Source organism: Notolepis coatsorum (assembly GCF_963971535.1).
Source record: "Notolepis coatsorum genome assembly, chromosome: 1".
Lineage (NCBI taxonomy): Eukaryota > Metazoa > Chordata > Actinopteri > Aulopiformes > Paralepididae > Notolepis > Notolepis coatsorum.
The window spans coordinates 243,489,026-243,508,297 of record NC_140165.1 but is presented as its reverse complement, the minus strand read 5'-3'; the positions used below and the strand labels follow the sequence as shown (position 1 = coordinate 243,508,297).

Genomic DNA, 19,272 nt, shown 5'->3' with positions numbered 1-19,272 from the left:
GTGAAGGATCAGATTAAACCGAATATATATATTTATTTATGGATATATATTTAATAGTATTTGTATATCGTTTGATATCCCCTGTATATTCCTTGTACATATACACTGAATATCCCTTTAGTCTACTAACAGCCCATAATAGTTTCATTCTACCATTGGACGAGAACCTGGCGCCAGTAGCCAAGCCCCTTGGTTCAAGTTCAATCGTGCCGACGAACATGTCGTTACAAGCCCGGTTCCGCGTAGGAATACGTCTGGCGAAATACGAATGGTACTATTTGTTCACAGCGCATATATATATGGCGCAAGTAAAGTAGAACTTTCTTTTAGTCCATTAGTCCTTTACCCTCCAACCTAGTAACAGACGTGAAGCCTCACCCACGACGCACGTGTGGTGCAGTATGGCCTACTTGGCCTCAGAATAGGCATTGAGACATCGTGTGGATTAATAGTTGAATTGTCATAGTTTGGCACTATACCGTCGAGTGGGACGTATTTCTATTAAGTTAATAATAGTCTATTATGTATGGTGCACCGTTCGGTTAGAGTTATAAAGTGAGCAGTACCCCCATCGTTCCTGGCGTTATCTAGAGTCTTAACCAGGCTGGGCAGACCACGTGTGGTGCTTGCATCCGAGGAGCTCTGGGCCAGGACGAGTGGACCTGTACATTGGATTACTTTACCCGGACGACGACGAGCCCTACACGGCTTGGATTATCTACGTGCTTTGGGTGCTTTGATTATGCCATGGATAACAGCCAACACTGCTGAGTGTTGGAACTACCCCCCCCGAGAGGAGTCCAGGTGAGACGGCGCTCTACCCCGAGTGAGGTCGCCTCACGTCTCTTCGTTGTGGACCGGCAGCTACCGTCTACGAGAGGGCCCAGCTGTATTCATCTGCGGACCGAGGTTCTGTGGGCACCGTGTTCAGCACTCTGAATTCTCCCAAGAAATCGTCGGCCAGATGGGATATCGCCAGCGGCTCTCCTAACCCCCCCCCCCCCCCTACTGACTTACAACCAGCGGGACCCCCCTTTAGTGTATCCAGCTATAATCATTTAAGTACCATCGCTATAGTTCCCTAAAGAACCAGGTTGTATACTTGCTCCCTGCGTAACCCGAGATTGGACATTCAATGTTGATTTACCTACGAATACTCATTTGCCTTACAAGTGCATTTCAAATCATAAATGTCATTAAGTGAACGTTGTATATACCCTTTGCTATATAAAATATTCGATTTATACATTTGTGTGGACTTCGTTTCATCAGGTGGGAAAGTGTTCATCATATCTACATCATGTACTGTGTGGCCAGTATTTAAAGTACATAAAGCAGGTAGTGGTTTAATGATACCATACTTATCAATACAGTCAGGGAATTGTACCCCTCAGTTACACTATTCTTCCCCATCTATGTGGAACTTATTGCAAAAGGAATTGAGGCTCCCGAACGTAATTCTTGGGGATTTTAAACTTCTTATACGCAATATTTAAAGGGCCTCCATGGGGGCCTGTTCTTGATATTGCTCTTCATTTAAATGTATCAAAATGTTTGCCTCTCTTAGAGTTTTAGTTGTGTTGCTTGTCTTGTATTTGTCTGGAATGCGTTTTATGTATTTGTTATGTTTGTTTGGTGGATCAGGTCGCTCTTGTAAATGAGACTATGTCTCAATGCGATTTTTACCTGTATAAATAAAGGTTTGAAATGAAATGGAAACACTGCCAGTCAGGGTATCTGTCCTGGTCGTTACAATAGCGACGACTATTACGTTACGCTCGCCCAGTGAAACACCGGTCAGGTGAAAAGAAGGGGCTGGTGACTCCACATGTACTGGAGGAGACATGTGATAGTCAACACCCAGCCCAGACCTACAGAGGAGAGCGCAATGACCGTGACTGACACAGGGGAATTGGCATAACGACTAAATTGGGGAGAAATGGGAGAAAAAACTATTTTTTTTCTTTAAATGCCAGGGGTAAGAGAGAAAATCGAATTATATATGAATTACATTCTTTCATTTTGTGATTCTGCATTGATGGAAAATATTCCATAATTTTCTTAATAGAATGTTGATACATGTCTAATACAATTTAGGCCTGGTAAGTATATAAGTTCAATTGACTGTGGTCAGTACATAGAACTATCCTACATGTTTGTGGTCAGTATATAGAACTATCCTACATGTCTGTGGTCAGTATATAGAACTATCCTACATGTCTGTGGTCAGTATATAGAACTATCCTACATGTCTGTGGTCAGTATATAGAACTATCCTACATGTCTGTGGTCAGTATATAGAACTATCCTACATGTCTGTGGTCAGTATATAAAACTATCCTACATGTCTGTGGTCAGTATATAAAACTATCCTACATGTCTGTGGTCAGTATATAGAACTATCCTACATGTCTGTGGTCAGTTTATAAAACTATCCTACATGTCTGTGGTCAGTATATAGAACTATCCTACATGTCTGTGGTCAGTATATAAAACTATCCTACATGTCTGTGGTCAGTATATAAAACTATCCTACATGTCTGTGGTCAGTATATAAAACTATCCTACATGTCTGTGGTCAGTATATAGAACTATCCTACATGTTTGTGGTCAGTATATAAAACTATCCTACATGTCTGTGGTCAGTATATAAAACTATCCTACATGTCTGTGGTCAGTATATAGAACTATCCTACATATCTGTGGTCAGTATATAAAACTATCCTACATGTCTGTGGTCAGTATATAGAACTATCCTACATGTCTGTGGTCAGTATATAAAACTATCCTACATGTCTGTGGTCAGTATATAGAACTATCCTACATGTTTGTGGTCAGTATATAGAACTATCCTACATGTTTGTGGTCAGTATATAAAACTATCCTACATGTCTGTGGTCAGTATATAAAACTATCCTACATGTCTGTGGTCAGTATATAAAACTATCCTACATGTCTGTGGTCAGTACATAGAACTATCCTACATGTTTGTGGTCAGTATATAGAACTATCCTACATGTTTGTGGTCAGTTTATAAAACTATCCTACATGTCTGTGGTCAGTATATAGAACTATCCTACATGTCTGTGGTCAGTATATAAAACTATCCTACATGTCTGTGGTCAGTATATAAAACTATCCTACATGTCTGTGGTCAGTACATAGAACTATCCTACATGTTTGTGGTCAGTATATAGAACTATCCTACATGTTTGTGGTCAGTATATAGAACTATCCTACATGTTTGTGGTCAGTTTATAAAACTATCCTACATGTCTGTGGTCAGTATATAGAACTATCCTACATGTTTGTGCTCAGTTTATAAAACGATCCTACATGTCTGTGCTCAGTATATAGAACTATCCTACATGTCTGTGGTCAGTATATAAAACTATCCTACGTGTCTGTGGTCAGTATATAGAACTATCCTACATGTCTGTGGTCAGTATATAGAACTATCCTACATGTTTGTGGTCAGTATATAAAACTATCCTACATGTCTGTGGTCAGTATATAGAACTATCCTACATGTCTGTGGTCAGTATATAAAACTATCCTACGTGTCTGTGGTCAGTATATAGAACTATCCTACATGTCTGTGGTCAGTACATAGAACTATCCTACATGTTTGTGGTCAGTATATAGAACTATCCTACATGTCTGTGGTCAGTATATAAAACTATCCTACATGTCTGTGGTCAGTATATAGAACTATCCTACATGTCTGTGGTCAGTTTATAAAACTATCCTACATATCTGTGGTCAGTATATAGAACTATCCTACATGTCTGTGGTCAGTTTATAAAACTATCCTACATATCTGTGGTCAGTATATAGAACTATCCTACATGTCTGTGGTCAGTATATAAAACTATCCTACATGTCTGTGGTCAGTATATAGAACTATCCTACATGGTCTGTGAGGGTCATTATCGCGGGCCCTATCGCCCGAGCCTACGCCAGATCCGTCTCTTTACCCACCCGGGTCAGCAGAGGTGGCCTAACAAAGCGGATTTCTCTGCGCTACTAATTCCTCACTGCTTCCCCCCAGCCGCTGTAGACTGTGATTTCAAATGATTCGATAAAAACCTTGGCTATGTTTTTCACTAGGCTCTGTCTCTTCCTTGCCTAACCTTTAATAAATGCAATTACCCGGCGTAATACAATGGGACCAAGGGGCCAGTTATGATGGGAGATAGGGGAAGGGGGTGAGTGGAGGAGGAGGAGGAGGAGGAGGAGGAGGAGGAGGAGGAGGAGGAGGAGGAGGAGGAGGAGGACACTGCAGATGGGGGGGGGGACAAAATGAGGGAGAATTAGGCAGCTCTCCGGATGCGAGGCGGATGAATGGTGGGAGAGAGAGAAGGAGGTAAAGATCAAACGGTGACATGAAACGAGATCGAGGCGGGGAAAGAGACTAAACGACTAACATGCGTGATGTGTACCTGATATACAGAGGGAGAGCGAGAGCCAGAGAAAGAGAGAGATGGCTAAAGAGAGGTACTGAGTGAGGGAGACCGTAATGTGAGGTTTTCAACGGCGCCTTGGCAGCTACGGCAGGAGACCCTTCACTCGAGAGACATGCCATGACCACCTGAGAGCGGGCCAACACCAATCTTTAATATTAGCATGAGAGAGCGGCATTGTAGGGCCATGACCACGTGAGAGCGGGCCAACACCAATCTTTAATATTAGCATGAGAGAGCGGCATTGGGAAGGCCATGACCACGTGAGAGCGGGCCAACACCAATCTTTAATATTAGCATGAGAGAGCGGCTTGGAGAGGGCCTTGGCAAAAGGGTGGCCTTGTGACTATTAAGCAATATGGAGCAGTGGTCTTTAATTTCACTGTGATATATATCACCACTCAAACCTCTTCCTACACACACGTGCACGCACACACGGAAATGGTATGATTTGTGCCACACAAGATGTAATTTTGAATGTTGAATGTCCTTGAGCACAGATGAAAGTTTAGTGATTTTTAAAATGTATTTAAAAAAAAGGACAAGAAGATTCACGATTGGTTTGAAAGAACAGACGTCAAAAGCAGAAGTGCAAACAAGGCAGAAGTGCTCTGGAGTGCGTAAATCCAACCGTGGCACATTTCCAAAGCATGTGTGTGTGTGTGTGTGTATGTGTGTATGTGTGTGTGTCTAGGTGTGTGTGTGTTTGTGTGTGTGTGTGTGTGTGTGTGTGTGTGTGTGTGTGTGTGTGTGTGTGTGTGTGTGTGTGTATGCGTGCAGTCCTTCAGTAGTTCATGCGCTGAGACAAGGTGAAAAGAGCTGAGCTTTTCTCTAAGATCCTGGAGCATTCTCGGGATGGCTGTCTGGCTGTCTTTGGGCAGCGGTAGCGGCGTCACACACAATATGCATCACGAATGCCACATAACGTCTCGAGTACAAGGAGGCGGTTCACAAACCTCACGGTTCGATGTTAGGCCGGCCTACGTTAGGCGGTTTGGTGTGTTTCGAGTACAACGGGGAAGAGACCGTTGTACATGCATACATACCAACTGTTTCGTCTGTTTTATTCTCCACCCATTGAACATCCATAGCAACACTACCATCACCGACATCTAAGAAGGGAGATCCCCCGTTGAACGGCCCTTCTAAGGTTTCTCTGCTCTGCTTTTTTCCTATTTCTAGGTTTTTAGTGAGTTTTTCCTTACCTTCGCGTGGGGTATTGCATTTATTTATTTTACATTTAATTTTGGATTTCATGATGTTTTTAGTTTTGTTCTTGATTTATTGTGATGTTTCTTCTTGACTTGTTTAAAGAAGACGTGTCCGGCCCATGGGGACATTAACGTGTGTTGTCGGGCCTTACAAATACATTTTATTTGATTTGATTTAAGAGACACCATTGTTAGCTCTAGATTTGTTGACAATACCAACGTTAACCTTTTTCTTGTGTTGACTTTTCAAGTCGAGTCGTCACAAAATAATGTGTTGACGTTATAGTTCCTTATGGCTGTGGTTGTTCTCCTGTGATGTCATTACACTGTCCAGCATTAGCTAGCATGCCTCTGGAGCCATGCATCTGGGTTTAGATTCAGGGTAGGGTTGCGGCGGTGATGTGAAATTTACCATGATTAATAAACTCAGGACAACGCCAGACATTTTACAAAATGAGGCTCAATATCTGTAGAGCACTTACTTTGATCTTTAACGTTTTGACTACATTGATCCGCTGTGTCTGTCCGTCTACTTCTGTTTTTAATTCATTTTCAATGAAGAGTATCCATTTGTTGGACAGACAGAGTTGACGTTAGGTTCTAATTTAAAAAATAAACCAATGGACGGTAATACCATCCATCCATTTTCTGTTCATTGAAGGATCAATGTAGCTGCAGCCATTAGTGCAGCAAGAATACTGTTGCTGGTCTGGACTGGTCCTCTGAGCTCCTCTCCAGTCAAGCTTTCACTCCTGCTGGGTTTCAATCAGAAGGATTGCAAAATCCTCCCCAATTATTGTAAAAACGTGTGTAAATCGCGTCGTCTCTCGAGCCCTCGTTCTCTCCTTCATGTGAAGTTAAATCTAATCTAAAAGTGAAAGTGAAACTTAAGCTACTCTGTACTGCAACTCTGCTGCACAGATCTATAAAGCTCTGCTGTCCAGTGTCCACACAGACAGTTTATAGAGTTGTCTGACTAAGTATTGATAACACAGTCACTTAGGGCTAGATCCACAAAGAATGGATTGCACGGTGCTAGTTGCACCCTACTTACAATTCATTATAAATTGAAAATGGGGGACCCTGGTGTAAACAAGACGAAAGTCTTTCTCTGGTCTGCATCCCCTTAACAATTGTGTGTATTGAGCCGTACTGTATTGTACCCATTCTGCAATCTGTTAATAAAATTTTCAATCAATCAGTCCCCCATTTTCAATTTATAATGGATTGTAAGTAGGGTGCAACTAGCACCGTGCAATCCATTCTTTGTGGATCTAGCCCACAGTATTTTACAAATTAAGAGTTTTTTTTATTTGTTGAACATGGGCACTGATGTGCGAAAATGTGCTAAATTGGTTTATTTCTATTAAAGAAAAGAAGAAAAGATAGCATACACCGGTGGGGGCGGTGGACAAGTAATGTACTCTGTGGAGCCTGAATACCAGTATCACCGACTACCGCGGCAATAATCTATAGCGACGCTTCTTCAGCATTAGTTCCAGTCTTAAACCAGGGTACAAGAAACTCCATCCACTGCTCTGTTGGCTGTGCTGCTGGTGTCTTCACCGTAGCACCGTGTCTTTCGCCTTCAGACCGGAGCAGCGATGAACACCAGCTGGCTAAGTTACTACCTCCTCGTTGTCCTCCGCCGACTGAGACTAACAGAACACTAGTCAGATAAAAGCTGCAGTGCTGGACGACTACGGTCATTGCATGTCATTGAATAAAGAAAAGAAAAGACAAAAAAGTGTGGTGAAGTCATGTAATGATTAGATAGCGTTATGGCTTTTTGCTGACCATGAGCCTTTTAGGCCCGAGGCAGCCAGGAAATCAATCAGTGGAGGCGGCTGGAGTGGATTGTGAATCATGAATCAGCTATAAACGAAGGGGACACTGTAAGTGTGGTTGAAATTCTAAATAACAGACTCGGCCTGGTGTAGAATGTGTGCTAGTATAGTGTTGGCAGTGACATGGTTGAGGCTGTGGTGGTGGTGCTGGTGGTGAGGGTGGGTGGGTGGGTGGGTGGGTTGGGGGGGGGGGGTGACAGGGATACTCACTGATATGAGGGGCTGGCAGAATGCGAGCTGCTCGTACCGGACCGTGACGCACCGAGAACAGCTCCTGGGCCTCCCCGGCCAGCTAGAAGAGAGGGAGAAACGGTATAAGATAAGGGGAGAGGAAGGGGTTCATCTCCACGGGCACAGTGTGACACCTCAGACACGGCTCTCACAAAAGAAGAACCACAGGGGAGCGATAACTTCTCCTCCGGGCCAGGAAAGGGGAAAAAAAACACTCTTACGCACCAGGGACAGAGATCACACAAACCGATCATAAACTTCAGACTTAAAACCACCACGCAGCGCGCGGCTTCCAAGCCACAGCGGGGGACAATGGAGTCTCAGTGTTGAGAAACCACACTCATTTGGTCTGGTGACTTGCAAATAAAGTGTGAAACAACCATGGACTATATTATCCTAAGGAGGCGTCAGTAGGACGATATAAAGCTTTGAAGCGGAGATAAAAGGCGGTTCTGTCTCCGGATGAGACGCGACATTGTCCCCTGGCGAAGTGTTGGCAGACGGGGGACTTGTGTGAAAGTGGTAAACTTTAAGAAAAGTAGGGTGGGCAGATCACAATCGCAATGGAAAGAGTTTTTAGAAACAGAAACACGCTTGATTACTTCATCCCTCCTAAGCTGATTATTGTAAAGACAATTGAAGTGCTTTCTTGAGCCACTGTACACTGTACATTGGAATACTGACAAAGCCATACTTTATTTAATTTACAGCGTAATTTACTGTACAACTGGGTTAGGACATTTGTAGGGGCCAGTTTCGAATTGCAGTCTCCCGTAGGTGTTCTTTGAGAGTGTTTTTGACAAAGAAAGTTTAATGTGACTGATCTAGTGAGCTAGAATCAGAATATTCCACCCATAAATAGCTAATGTCAAATATAAATAACGCAATGGCCATACCAACCCGTTCGTTTGACGGGAGCTAGTTAACGTTAGCTAGTAGTACCAGTGAATCATGTTGCTAAAGATTTGGGTCGAGTAACGTTAGCGAGATTGGCCTACGTTCCGTTACATATTCATAATCATGGGAAGGATAGGAGTCTGAGGCGGGATGTCGAAAGACGATGCTAAACATTTATTAATGTTAAACTGAACTCTGTTGACGTTGAGCTAGTGTGTTGACAGGAAAGTAACAAACAACATGGTCCGTGCGGAACCCTTCCCCAACACATAGTTCCGTCGGTGGTTTGATTGATTGATTGATTGAAAACTTTATTAACAGATTGCAGAATGGGTACAGTACAGCTCAATACACACAATTGTTAAGGGGATGCAGACCAGAGAAAGACTTTCATCTTGTTTACATCAGGGTCCCCCATTTTCAATTCATCATAACATACCGTAATTCCTCTAATAGTAACCCCGGCTTGTATTTGTTTCAACTGTAGCGGGTACCAGGCTTGTATTAGGAGGAGGCCTGTATAAGAGGGAGGCCTATATTTCAAATTTTCAAACGGATCATAATGAATAAATCAACATTTTGTGTCAGTTTGAACCCAGTAAAATGTACTGGGTTCATTTATTGAAACCAAGTACTGTATGAAATAGTAAACAGTACAATTACAGGTGGTCACTGGTCATTTCAACGTTTTCAAAGTGAAATCAAGTAACTAGCTCAGTATGCAGCTCAGTATATTAGTAACCCGGCTTGTATTAGGAGGCCGGCTTATAATTGCTTAGCTCAAGAGCGCACCCGGCCACCCGGTTACTATTAGAGGAATTACGGTATATGACATACACGACATACAGATAGACAGTACTGCTACATCTATACATTTATGACATACCAGATTTGCAAATACAGTACTGTTTGTGATACAAAAAGAGTCTTTGTTAGAGTTGTTGATCTTCCACAAAAGATTAATTTTTGGCTGGTAAAAAATCTGTTTGGCTGGTAAAAAAAATCATCTACTCGCCAGTTGGCTGGTAAGCCAAAAAGTTAGTTTCCTCCCCTGCCGGGTATCTATCGAAGAGCTTGTGAGAAATTAATTAAACCCCTGTTGACGTGACATTGGTGCGTACTAAAGACGTGTGCATAGCACTGCGTCAGGCCGCATGCTTCAGCTGGGCCGGGGAGTCGTCGAGGGAATAACCTCCATGCTCGGTGGGGGTCACCAGCTTCAGCCAGCCAGCTCTTATTAGGAGCGCCGCTGTAATCAATATGGACATACTTCTAATTATGTAGTCCTCATCCCCCCCCCAGTCAGCCGGCCAGCTCAGGCATAATGCACTGATAGAATTATCAACGCCAGCGATACAAAGTCCAGAGGGCTTGGAGTCAGCATGGCAAAGTCAAAAGACAAAGAGCGCACAAAGAGCGATTTGTTCACACTGTAAGAAAAATAAATAATCTATTCCAAGTGCGTGGAATAGGCTTTTCATGGGGATGGTGGGGCGGGGAGAGAGGGTGGGGGGAGGGGGGGGTCTGAGAGGGTCGTGGTTGAAGTGCCAGCCAAACCGCAAAGTAAAAGCTACCAAGCACGGAATAAAGGTCCCAGTGGCATTGCAATGCAAACGAGCTGCCTACTTTCTGTGACAGCGCCAACCGGGGAGGAGGGGGGGGGGGGGGGGGGGGGGGGGGGTGGTGGGGTGGTGGGGGGGAGCCGAGCGGGCAGCAGAGTTACCGGGGAGGGGTGGGGGGGAATGGGTTGGGTTCTAGCGGGCAGCAGAGTTACAGGGGAGGACAGACGAACCCTTGACAATAACTCTGTCTGACCGCACTATGATTGAACAAGAGTGTTGCCAAGACGAATTAACATCTCGTAACCTTCCCTTCCCTCCTTGATCTCGGCTGAGTATTTAGATGGGGAGCCTAATCTAATGGATGATAACACTCTGTGACGCAGCGGCCTCGCTTGTGTTCAGGTGGTTTCCACAACTGAAACTTATGAGGAACATTGTTGCGGAAATTCACTTATTTGCCATCTTTCTCCAGAGAAGATGGATATCAATTCCATCCCTGTGCATCCAGTAAAGAGAGAGATCCGTCTGAACGCTGGCTAAGGAAGAAGGCGGGAGGAAGAAGCTGGCCTAGCTCAGTCACAAATGAAGAGATACACCTTCCACCAGCTCCAAAACCATCTCATTTACCTGTAGGATCTGTATGTACCTCAGGTTGTGGCTCTACCCTCGGCCCCCAGCCTCCCTTCTTACTCACTCAGCTTTCTAAACCTGCAGTTCCTCCTCTGGAAACTCTGGTTTCAAATAGATTGAAGCTCTGGATCTTGGTCTCTCCGGAAGTAATCACTTCTCGAAGTTCTCGCACAAAGTTGACAATGGTTAGCAGTCGTTCTTCTGTAGATTAGCACCTTGGTTTTGTTGGTTGGAAGTGATTTTATTCTATTTTTATCATTACTTCTCCACTGTACAATCATTCTGATATCGTTATTTATATTTGAGGTAAATGCACATCATTTTAACATGCGGTACCAGGTGTAAATATGTTTTCGAGTTGTCTTCACTTTTGACAGTTAGGCTAGCTACTTCCCCCCCGTTTCCAGTCCTTGAGCTAAGCTAGGCTAACGTCCAACCGGATCCCTCTCTGTACTGGATGCACAGGAGATGAAATTGATATCCGCCCTCATGTCCCGACAGTGGGGTAATGGCAAAACAAGTGAATCCCCCAAAATGTCGGGAGTGTTCCTTTAATAGCAAAAGACAACAACCACTCAGAAAAAGAGTTAATTTCAGGTCGTCTGAACAGGCCCTATGATTTACACTCACGCTGTCTAAAGGCTCTAAATAACACAGATCGCCATACGAGTACAGGTTAAAGGTTGCCGCATCTTTGTCTTTATTACAGTTTATACAACGCTAAAGCCTTTTAATGGACGTCAGTGTGCCCGTCTGTCCCGCCTCAGAGGAGTAAGCGGTGCCAGGATGTTAGGTCAGCTCCGCGCGCAGGCCCTCGCCAGCGTCTGCCATGTGTAATGGTTGCATTGTTTTAAGTGCTGAAAGACCCACTTTTGTTATTCTTTCTCTGCGTTAAATTACAGTGAAACATGCATTATCACATTACCGCTGCCCTAATCTGTGTGTTTTAAGTCCATAAACTCATCCGGGGGGATGATCGCTCTTTTTGCGCAATTAGTAGCCTTCGCAAAGTGGCGGATTTGGAGCCGTGTTTTTATTAAAAGTGCTCAGGGCCCAGTGGTGGTAGATTAACAACAGCATCGGACACACTGGCAGGTTACAGGAACACGGATACTAGACCGGGGTGGTGGAAGGGGCCGGCGCAGCTGGTGGTGGGGGGGGGGGAATAATGGAATTTGCCGGATTGAGATGAGGAGGGGCAGGCGAGGTTAATGCGTCGGGTTATTGTGCATTACGCATGCCGCTCATCCTCGCCTTACGCGGCTCTGTGTGACATGCAGTAGCCATCAACAACATTCCCAGTACCATTACATTAGAGGCCCTGCGTATGCAATATGACAAATTGCTTTTCCTTGTTTTGTTTGTTCTTTCTCTCTCTCCCCCTCTCCATATAGTTATTAAATTAATTTGTTAGTAGGAACGCCCGATCGCGGCCTCCGATCGCTATCGTGGGATGTTCAGTATTGATATGAGATCAGGGAATTCCAATGCTTTCTAACAGCCGCCCGCTATAACCAAACTAAAAACCGGTATCCGCCGATATGGCTCACAGGCCATCGGTATCGGCGGGGGCAGAAACCGCTATCGCGGCATCCCCATTATGTGAGGGTGGATGTTTTTGTGGAATCTGCTGTTGCGTTTTAATCTCTCCGATGTAATACCCTAAGCTGTGAAGCGATGATATCTGGGCCATTATTCACAAGTGAGTACACCAGGCACATTCACACACATGAGACACAACACAGGCCATATTGGCTTGTTGCATGGAGCAGCAGAAAGTGCTTATTTTTATGGAATCCTAGAACAACAGGTGCTCACGTTAACGCGATGAGTTTCCATCTCGGGCAGGGCAGCGCTGAAAGGACTAGACGGGGCTGAAAGGACTAGACGGGGCCAACGACGCATGCAGCCACTGCTCTCGTCCTGCTGTTGAGCTGCAAAGCAGACAGCGATAAACTTTCCCCTCCCTGGAAGCAGATGAAACTTGTGTGTGTGTGTCCGACTGATAGATATATTCCTCCTTCAGCTCCTATCTGGCGCTGTTCTTGTGCCAGTTTTAATAATACCACGGCGGCGGCGGCAGCCCCTCCCCCACTCCCCAGCACCCCCCTCCCCCGACACCTCTCTTCAAAGCAGGTCATTTCCCAGCAACACCTCTTCAGACCAACAATTAGCCCGCGATAGACTGCCTCTTATCTGGTTGTGGCGGGCGACACCTCTCCAGTCAAAGATTCCTGTCTGAGGGGCTACTAATCTACACATGCGTGCACGCGGTACACGCACGGAAACGTCTACGCACACTCTCTCTGGGTCAATACAGCTATTGGGTTCCTCCGTGTGCGTGCGTGTGTGCGTGCGTGCGTGCTGCGTTTGCGTGTTCCTGCTTTCTCCGGCCCATTACGAAGGGTGTTGGCTTAGCGACTGTCACAAACACTTCACAGCCACTCAAGAGCCAGAGACCGGGGCACTTTCAACGCTTACTTAAAACGCTGTGAAGAAAAGAAAAAAAAACACAGCCCAGAAACATCCCGTAAACTTCAAAAAGTCCAAAGGAAAACAAAGAGCGGGGAGGAGGAGGGGAGCGAGCGATAAGAGCCGTGACGTGTGAAGGGGAACCGGTGTCGGGTCCAACTGGAACACGAGTGGTGAAAAGCTTTAGACCGCTCGGGGTTTCCAGCTGAACTGCTTTCCGTGTGGCTGAATAACTATAATCCCCCCCAAGTGAAATGAGATGTAGATGATGACCCGTTATTCTTCTTAGATTAGACTCGTCATCGTGCAGCACGAGTGCAGCGCGGCGAAAAGAAGTTGGCGTGGGAGCAGAGTGCAAATGTAGCAGTTTAGTGCAATAGCAATATATGCTGTACAATGTACAAGTGATTAAACTGAGTATATATGGATGAGTACTACGGAGTAATAACGCTAATCGGATGTATGTGCAGTGTTATAGTATTATTATTATGTACAGTGATGCAGGTATAAAGACACTATGGTAGTAAGTCTTACAGGGCCAGCAGTGTAACTAGTAAGAGTAGGAACGGGATATGTACAGATATAGAATATACAGGTATGTAAAAAGGATTATATGCAGGTATATTCACAGATTAGGATAAATATAAAAACGATAATATAATATATATATACTAGGGCTGACCTCGACTAGTCGAATAGTCGACTAATCGACCGAAAGGAGCCGTAGTCGACTGATAACCTCTTAGTCTAATGCAAAAAAGAAATATATATATATATATATATATTAGTGCTGTCAGGCGATTAAAAAGATTTTATCTAATTAATTACAGGATTTGTAATTAATTAATCTAATTAATCGCATAACCATTTTATGCCTGATATTCTATATTCTATAATCATATTTCAAATAGCATGTGTCCGGATGGCGTCTATACTTTCCACAAGCAAGTTGTTGTTCCGCGTTGCTCTGATTGGCCGCTGACCTACGCTAGTTTTTTTCCCCACGCCGGCATGAGCGTAGCGTGTATATAATAATAATCCTCGCACACACGCACGCTGAAATGGGTATCATAGAACATGACAGACATCATTTGTAAATGCTTTGTCTAATAAACTAGACTAAATATAGCCTATAGAACAGATTTTTACAGCCTAATCTAAAACAGATTTTTTTACACATTGGTTCAAACATGATCACGGAAGGTGACAACCCTAACATGTCATGTTGTGTCACAACAGAATGAGTAGGTGAGTGTTAGGCCTACAGAAAGTGTAATCTATTGATTGACTTGCGCGACCTAGTCAATTCGGTAGAAGAGTCTGGTGGGCGAGATAATGCATGACCAGCCTGTGATCTAAAGACTCCTGCCTGTGGCTGAATAATGAAGCCCAAAGTCGCGTCACGCGCAAAAGAGCATATTACCTACTTATGGCGTGCTCAATATTAAAACTCACTGTGTGCAGAGATAAGCAATAATGAAGTCGTGTTTTGAACATTTATGTTGTGTTGATGGAATCACGTTAATATAGAGAGATGAACAATACAATACGTTATTTCAATTGAAAAAATTTAACTAAGTGATTTGAACTTGTGACCATAGGCTCCACAGCCAGCTGACGAACGAGTTGAGCTACGCGGGCCGACGTTAAAACTGAGTGACTAATCCATGATTTACACTTGTGCCAATTGCGTGCGTTTGTCCCTAATCTTTAGTATTGGCATTAATAAATCAGATGTCATGCTATTATGTCATGTTCTACAATACCCATTTCAGCGTGCGTGTGTGCGAGGCTCGCTCTCGCATTATTATTATTTCTACGAGGCTCGCTCTCGCATTATTATTATTTCTACGCTGGTCATTATTATTATTACGCTCATCAAAACCCATTTCAGCGTGCGTGTGTGCAAGGCTCGCTCTCACATTATTATTATTTCTACGAGGCTCGCTCTCGCATTATTATTATTATACGCTGCTCATTATTATTATTACGCTCATCAAAACTAGCGTAGGCAGGGGCGGTCAGTGGCCAATCAGAGCAACGCAGAACAACAACTTGCTTGTGGAAAGTATAGACGCGTCCGGATGGCAGAATTCAGTACTGTATCTACAAAACCTTCCGTTTAATCATCTTCCATTTATTAATTTGCTTCGATTTTTCAGGTCTGGTAAATCTTTGCATGGTGTTATTCACAGTCAAAGATAAAAAAAAATGTATTGATATTCTCATTTGGTTCATTACAATTTACTCAAGCCTAGTAACACACAGTATTTCTGACACTGGGAATACATTCCCTGAGATCCATAGATGATACCAAGATACCAAGAACATGCAAATGGACCATATTAAAAAAAAGTCTGTAAATGTGTATTCTACGTTCTTATGGAATGAATGAAATTATTTGAAAAATTTATAAAAAATAAAAAATAATTGTAATTCATTTTGAGTTAATTTTCATAACGCGATACTTTTCTGTGTAATTAATTAATCTAATTAACGCAATAAACTGACATGCCTAATATATATATATTATTATTATTATTATTTTTTTATCATTCTTTCCAAAAGCAAAGAGGTCTAGAAGTGTGGCTAACGCTAATGGTGAGCATACCAGCGAGGCTAACTGCCTAAGAAAACGGGCACAGAGGCACTGAAAGAGGATTTCACCTGTCTAATGAACACACTAATAATGACAAATATCAAGATGTATCCATCAGTGGACCAATTGCATGCTTTCGCAGAGGACAAGAAGCCTTCAGTCGACTCCTTCAGACATTAACACTTTCTTCGCCAGGCTTATGTACATCATTATACCCCTCTCTGCCAGCTCTATTTGTCTATGGAGAAGTTCCCCTTCTTTGCAGGGCTATAACTTTTTAAATTGTATTGCTAAATTGACATTACTATGGCCCATTCAACGTCAATTATCTATCGTTCAGGACGTAGGAACGTTATACTTTTTCATTCACATATTCATACTAAAATACGGTCTAAAGTATAAATATGTTTTTATCATTTTCTGCAGCTTTCTCCAGAACGTGATTTATAGCCCTAAATGCATTATATTGATGATCAAATACAGTTTGATAGCGATCTGAGCGAGATAAAAAAAATTCAAATGGACGTGCTTCTAGAAGTTACTACTTATCATCTGATGTTGACCGGATGGGGGGGGGGGTCGTTTATAATTCTGTGGCCAACGTTAGATGATTCATCTAGTGTGGGTGATATGATCATTAGAGCAGTTTATATCGAACACGGTAAAAAAAAAACGCTGAATCTTACCCCAGTCTCCTCGGGCCGTTGGGCGATGAGCAAAAATATTCCTATTATGGGATGTAGAAATATGCGATCCATCTCCAGGTTGTATAATAGTATATACGTCCAAATCATGTTGTTTATCGAGTTATTGGTAACGGATTGCTATCCATTGTGTCTAGATCGAGTCCCGGGACTATTAGCGAGTGATCGGACCGAATTGGAATGAGCACCAGCTTCCGTTCCTGTTTCCGGTTTGGGCGATCCGCCGATCGGCCACCAGATGGCGCTCTTGAACCGTTGGAGAGTTGAGAGGGGATCAACAGTAGATCTCAAGTCTCCGGGGGAGAAATATGATTGTGATCACAGATTTTTGAAATATTGATCTCAATGATGTGTTAGGCGTCTCTGGCAGAGAAAGTGTTAAGCACCCCCCACAGCCCAAATGGAATGATACATTTTTTTTAATCAAAAATATATATTTATTATTAAAAAAAAAATTCATTCTGCATTCGGGGGGGGGGGGGGGGGGGGGGGGGTAGTCGACTACCAGTGGACTATCGGCACATTTTGGCCAATCAAAGTCGACTATACAAATCCTTAGTCGGGCAGCGGTGGCCTAAAGGTTAGAGAAGCAGGTTTGTGACCGGAAGGTCGCCAGTTCGATCCCCCGGACTTGCAGGAAAATTCTGGGCTGGGGAAGTGAATGAATAACTATCTCCCATACCCTTAACACCAACCGCTGAAGTGCCTTTGAAGAAGTTGCCTTTGAGATCCAATGGTTCTCGAGCCGTAACGGCACATGGGGCAGGAGCCTATCTCCTGTTTCCGTAGCGTGAGGCAGCTTGATGTACAAGTACACCCCTTGGACATGACGCTAGTATGTCGCAAGGACTTCCCCCCAAACCAACCCTTGATGCTGAGTGTCAAGCAGGGAGGCTATGGGTACCATTTTTAAATAGTCTTTGGTATGACTCGGCCGGGGCTTGAACTCCCAGCCTCCCGAACTCAGGGCGGACACTCTACCCACGAGGCCACTGAGCCGGTGAAGTGCCTTTGAGCAAGGCACTTAACCCCCAACTGCTCCAGTGGAGTTGCTCAGTGGCCAACGGTGTCAGACTGTGGTTGTACTGGGCAGCTCCCAGGTGTGAATGGAAGTTAACTGTGTGAATATGAAGCAGGGCGTAGCTGAAAAAGAGCATTCGTGCTCAGAGAACCTACCCTGGGTAAATAAAAGGTCAGTAGGTCTCTCAGTCAGTATCTGTGAACATGCACCACTCTCTCCTTAACACATTGTGCGCCATAAACGGCGTAAGTCGGTATTGCCCACCATGCGTTGAACGCCAACAACGGCGTAAATCGTTTTTGGGATCAATATAAAAAAATTTCGCCATAGCATTCATAATTCATCCAGCCTCCCTCCGGACTGCAGCGGCACCCTGTCTGAGATTGCAACGCCTCAATACCGCCGCCTGGTGGATGGTCGGGCGAGTTACACTCACGTCAAACCGGAAGTGGCGATCGGTGCATCGAGGAAATCCCTCCGGCAGGCATATCTTGTTACGTGGGTCCAGACAAACACTCGGGTGCATTTGGATCGCTTTCGAAACGCAATAATCAATATGATTTCGGCGTTTATTGCGCCATATAAACCGGAAATGGATCTAGGAGATCGACGTCAAATAATTGGGATCTTTTTCCTCCAGTCTCATCGGCGAACGGTAAGAGGACACTAACGTTATTTTCAGCCCGATTTGCATTTCCTTGTTTGCAATCAGTCTGATCAATATATCAACCCATACTAAATAAAGCCGTTACTGACGATCAAGGAATTATAAACACCCCCCCCCCCTTTCCTTCATGCATGATGAAGCATAATGTATACCGATCATATACATTTTAATTTTTTAATATAGCGTGTATAGGAAAGAAACGCCAATCGATAATCTATCATATGCGTCAGGGCCTATAACCAGCGTTTTTGGAATTACAGCAGAAAAGCTTAAAACATACTTATATTCTCGAAGGTATTAACACAACAATGTATGAATGAAAAAATATAACGTTCACACATCCGGAACGATAGATAATCGATGTTGAATGGGCCATAGTAATGTCAATATAGCTATAATATTAAAAAAGTTATAGCCCTGCAAAGAAGGTAAACATCTCCATATGGTTACAGTGCTGGCAGACTGGGTATAATGATGGGCACAATTCCCGGCGCCCAATGTGTTAAGCTAGGAATCAGAGAGAAAACCCTCCAATCAGTGATGCCACAGGGATGCTAAATCTGGGGCTGCTCAGTGATGCCACAGGGATGCTAAATCTGGGGCTGCTCAGTGATGTCACAGGGATGCTAAATCTGGGGCTGCTCAGTGATGTCACAGGGATGCTAAATCTGGGGCTGCTCAGTGATGTCACAGGGATGCTAAATCTGGGGCTGCTCAGTGATGCCACAGGGATGCTAAATCTGGGGCTGCTCAGTGATGTCACAGGGATGCTAAATCTGGGGCTGCTCATTAGATAATAAACGGCATTCGGACTTTATGAGGCCGTAAATATTTTTCTGTGAGCTCTCGCACCCAAATTAGTTTTAATTCCGCCTCAGACCATCTTGCCAGAATATAAACCGCGTTTGAGTGTAAAGAGCTCACGCAATCATTCTTTACGGCCTCACAAAGCCCCGCTCATCGTCTAT

At 43.9% G+C, this 19,272-nt stretch overlaps 1 protein-coding gene across 1 annotated transcript in view; it reads right to left on the bottom strand.

The window, feature by feature from the left end:
• Positions 1 to 19,272, bottom strand: part of LOC311224497 (BCAS3 microtubule associated cell migration factor-like) — a gene marked incomplete at its 3' end in the record, with an annotated part of 118,146 nt that overhangs the window by 65,385 nt on the left and 33,489 nt on the right. Inside the window, exon 6 of the mRNA XM_084309516.1 lies at positions 7,732 to 7,813. Coding sequence (XP_084165642.1) covers positions 7,732 to 7,813 — 82 coding nt within the window. The remainder of the gene's footprint in view (positions 1 to 7,731; positions 7,814 to 19,272) is intronic.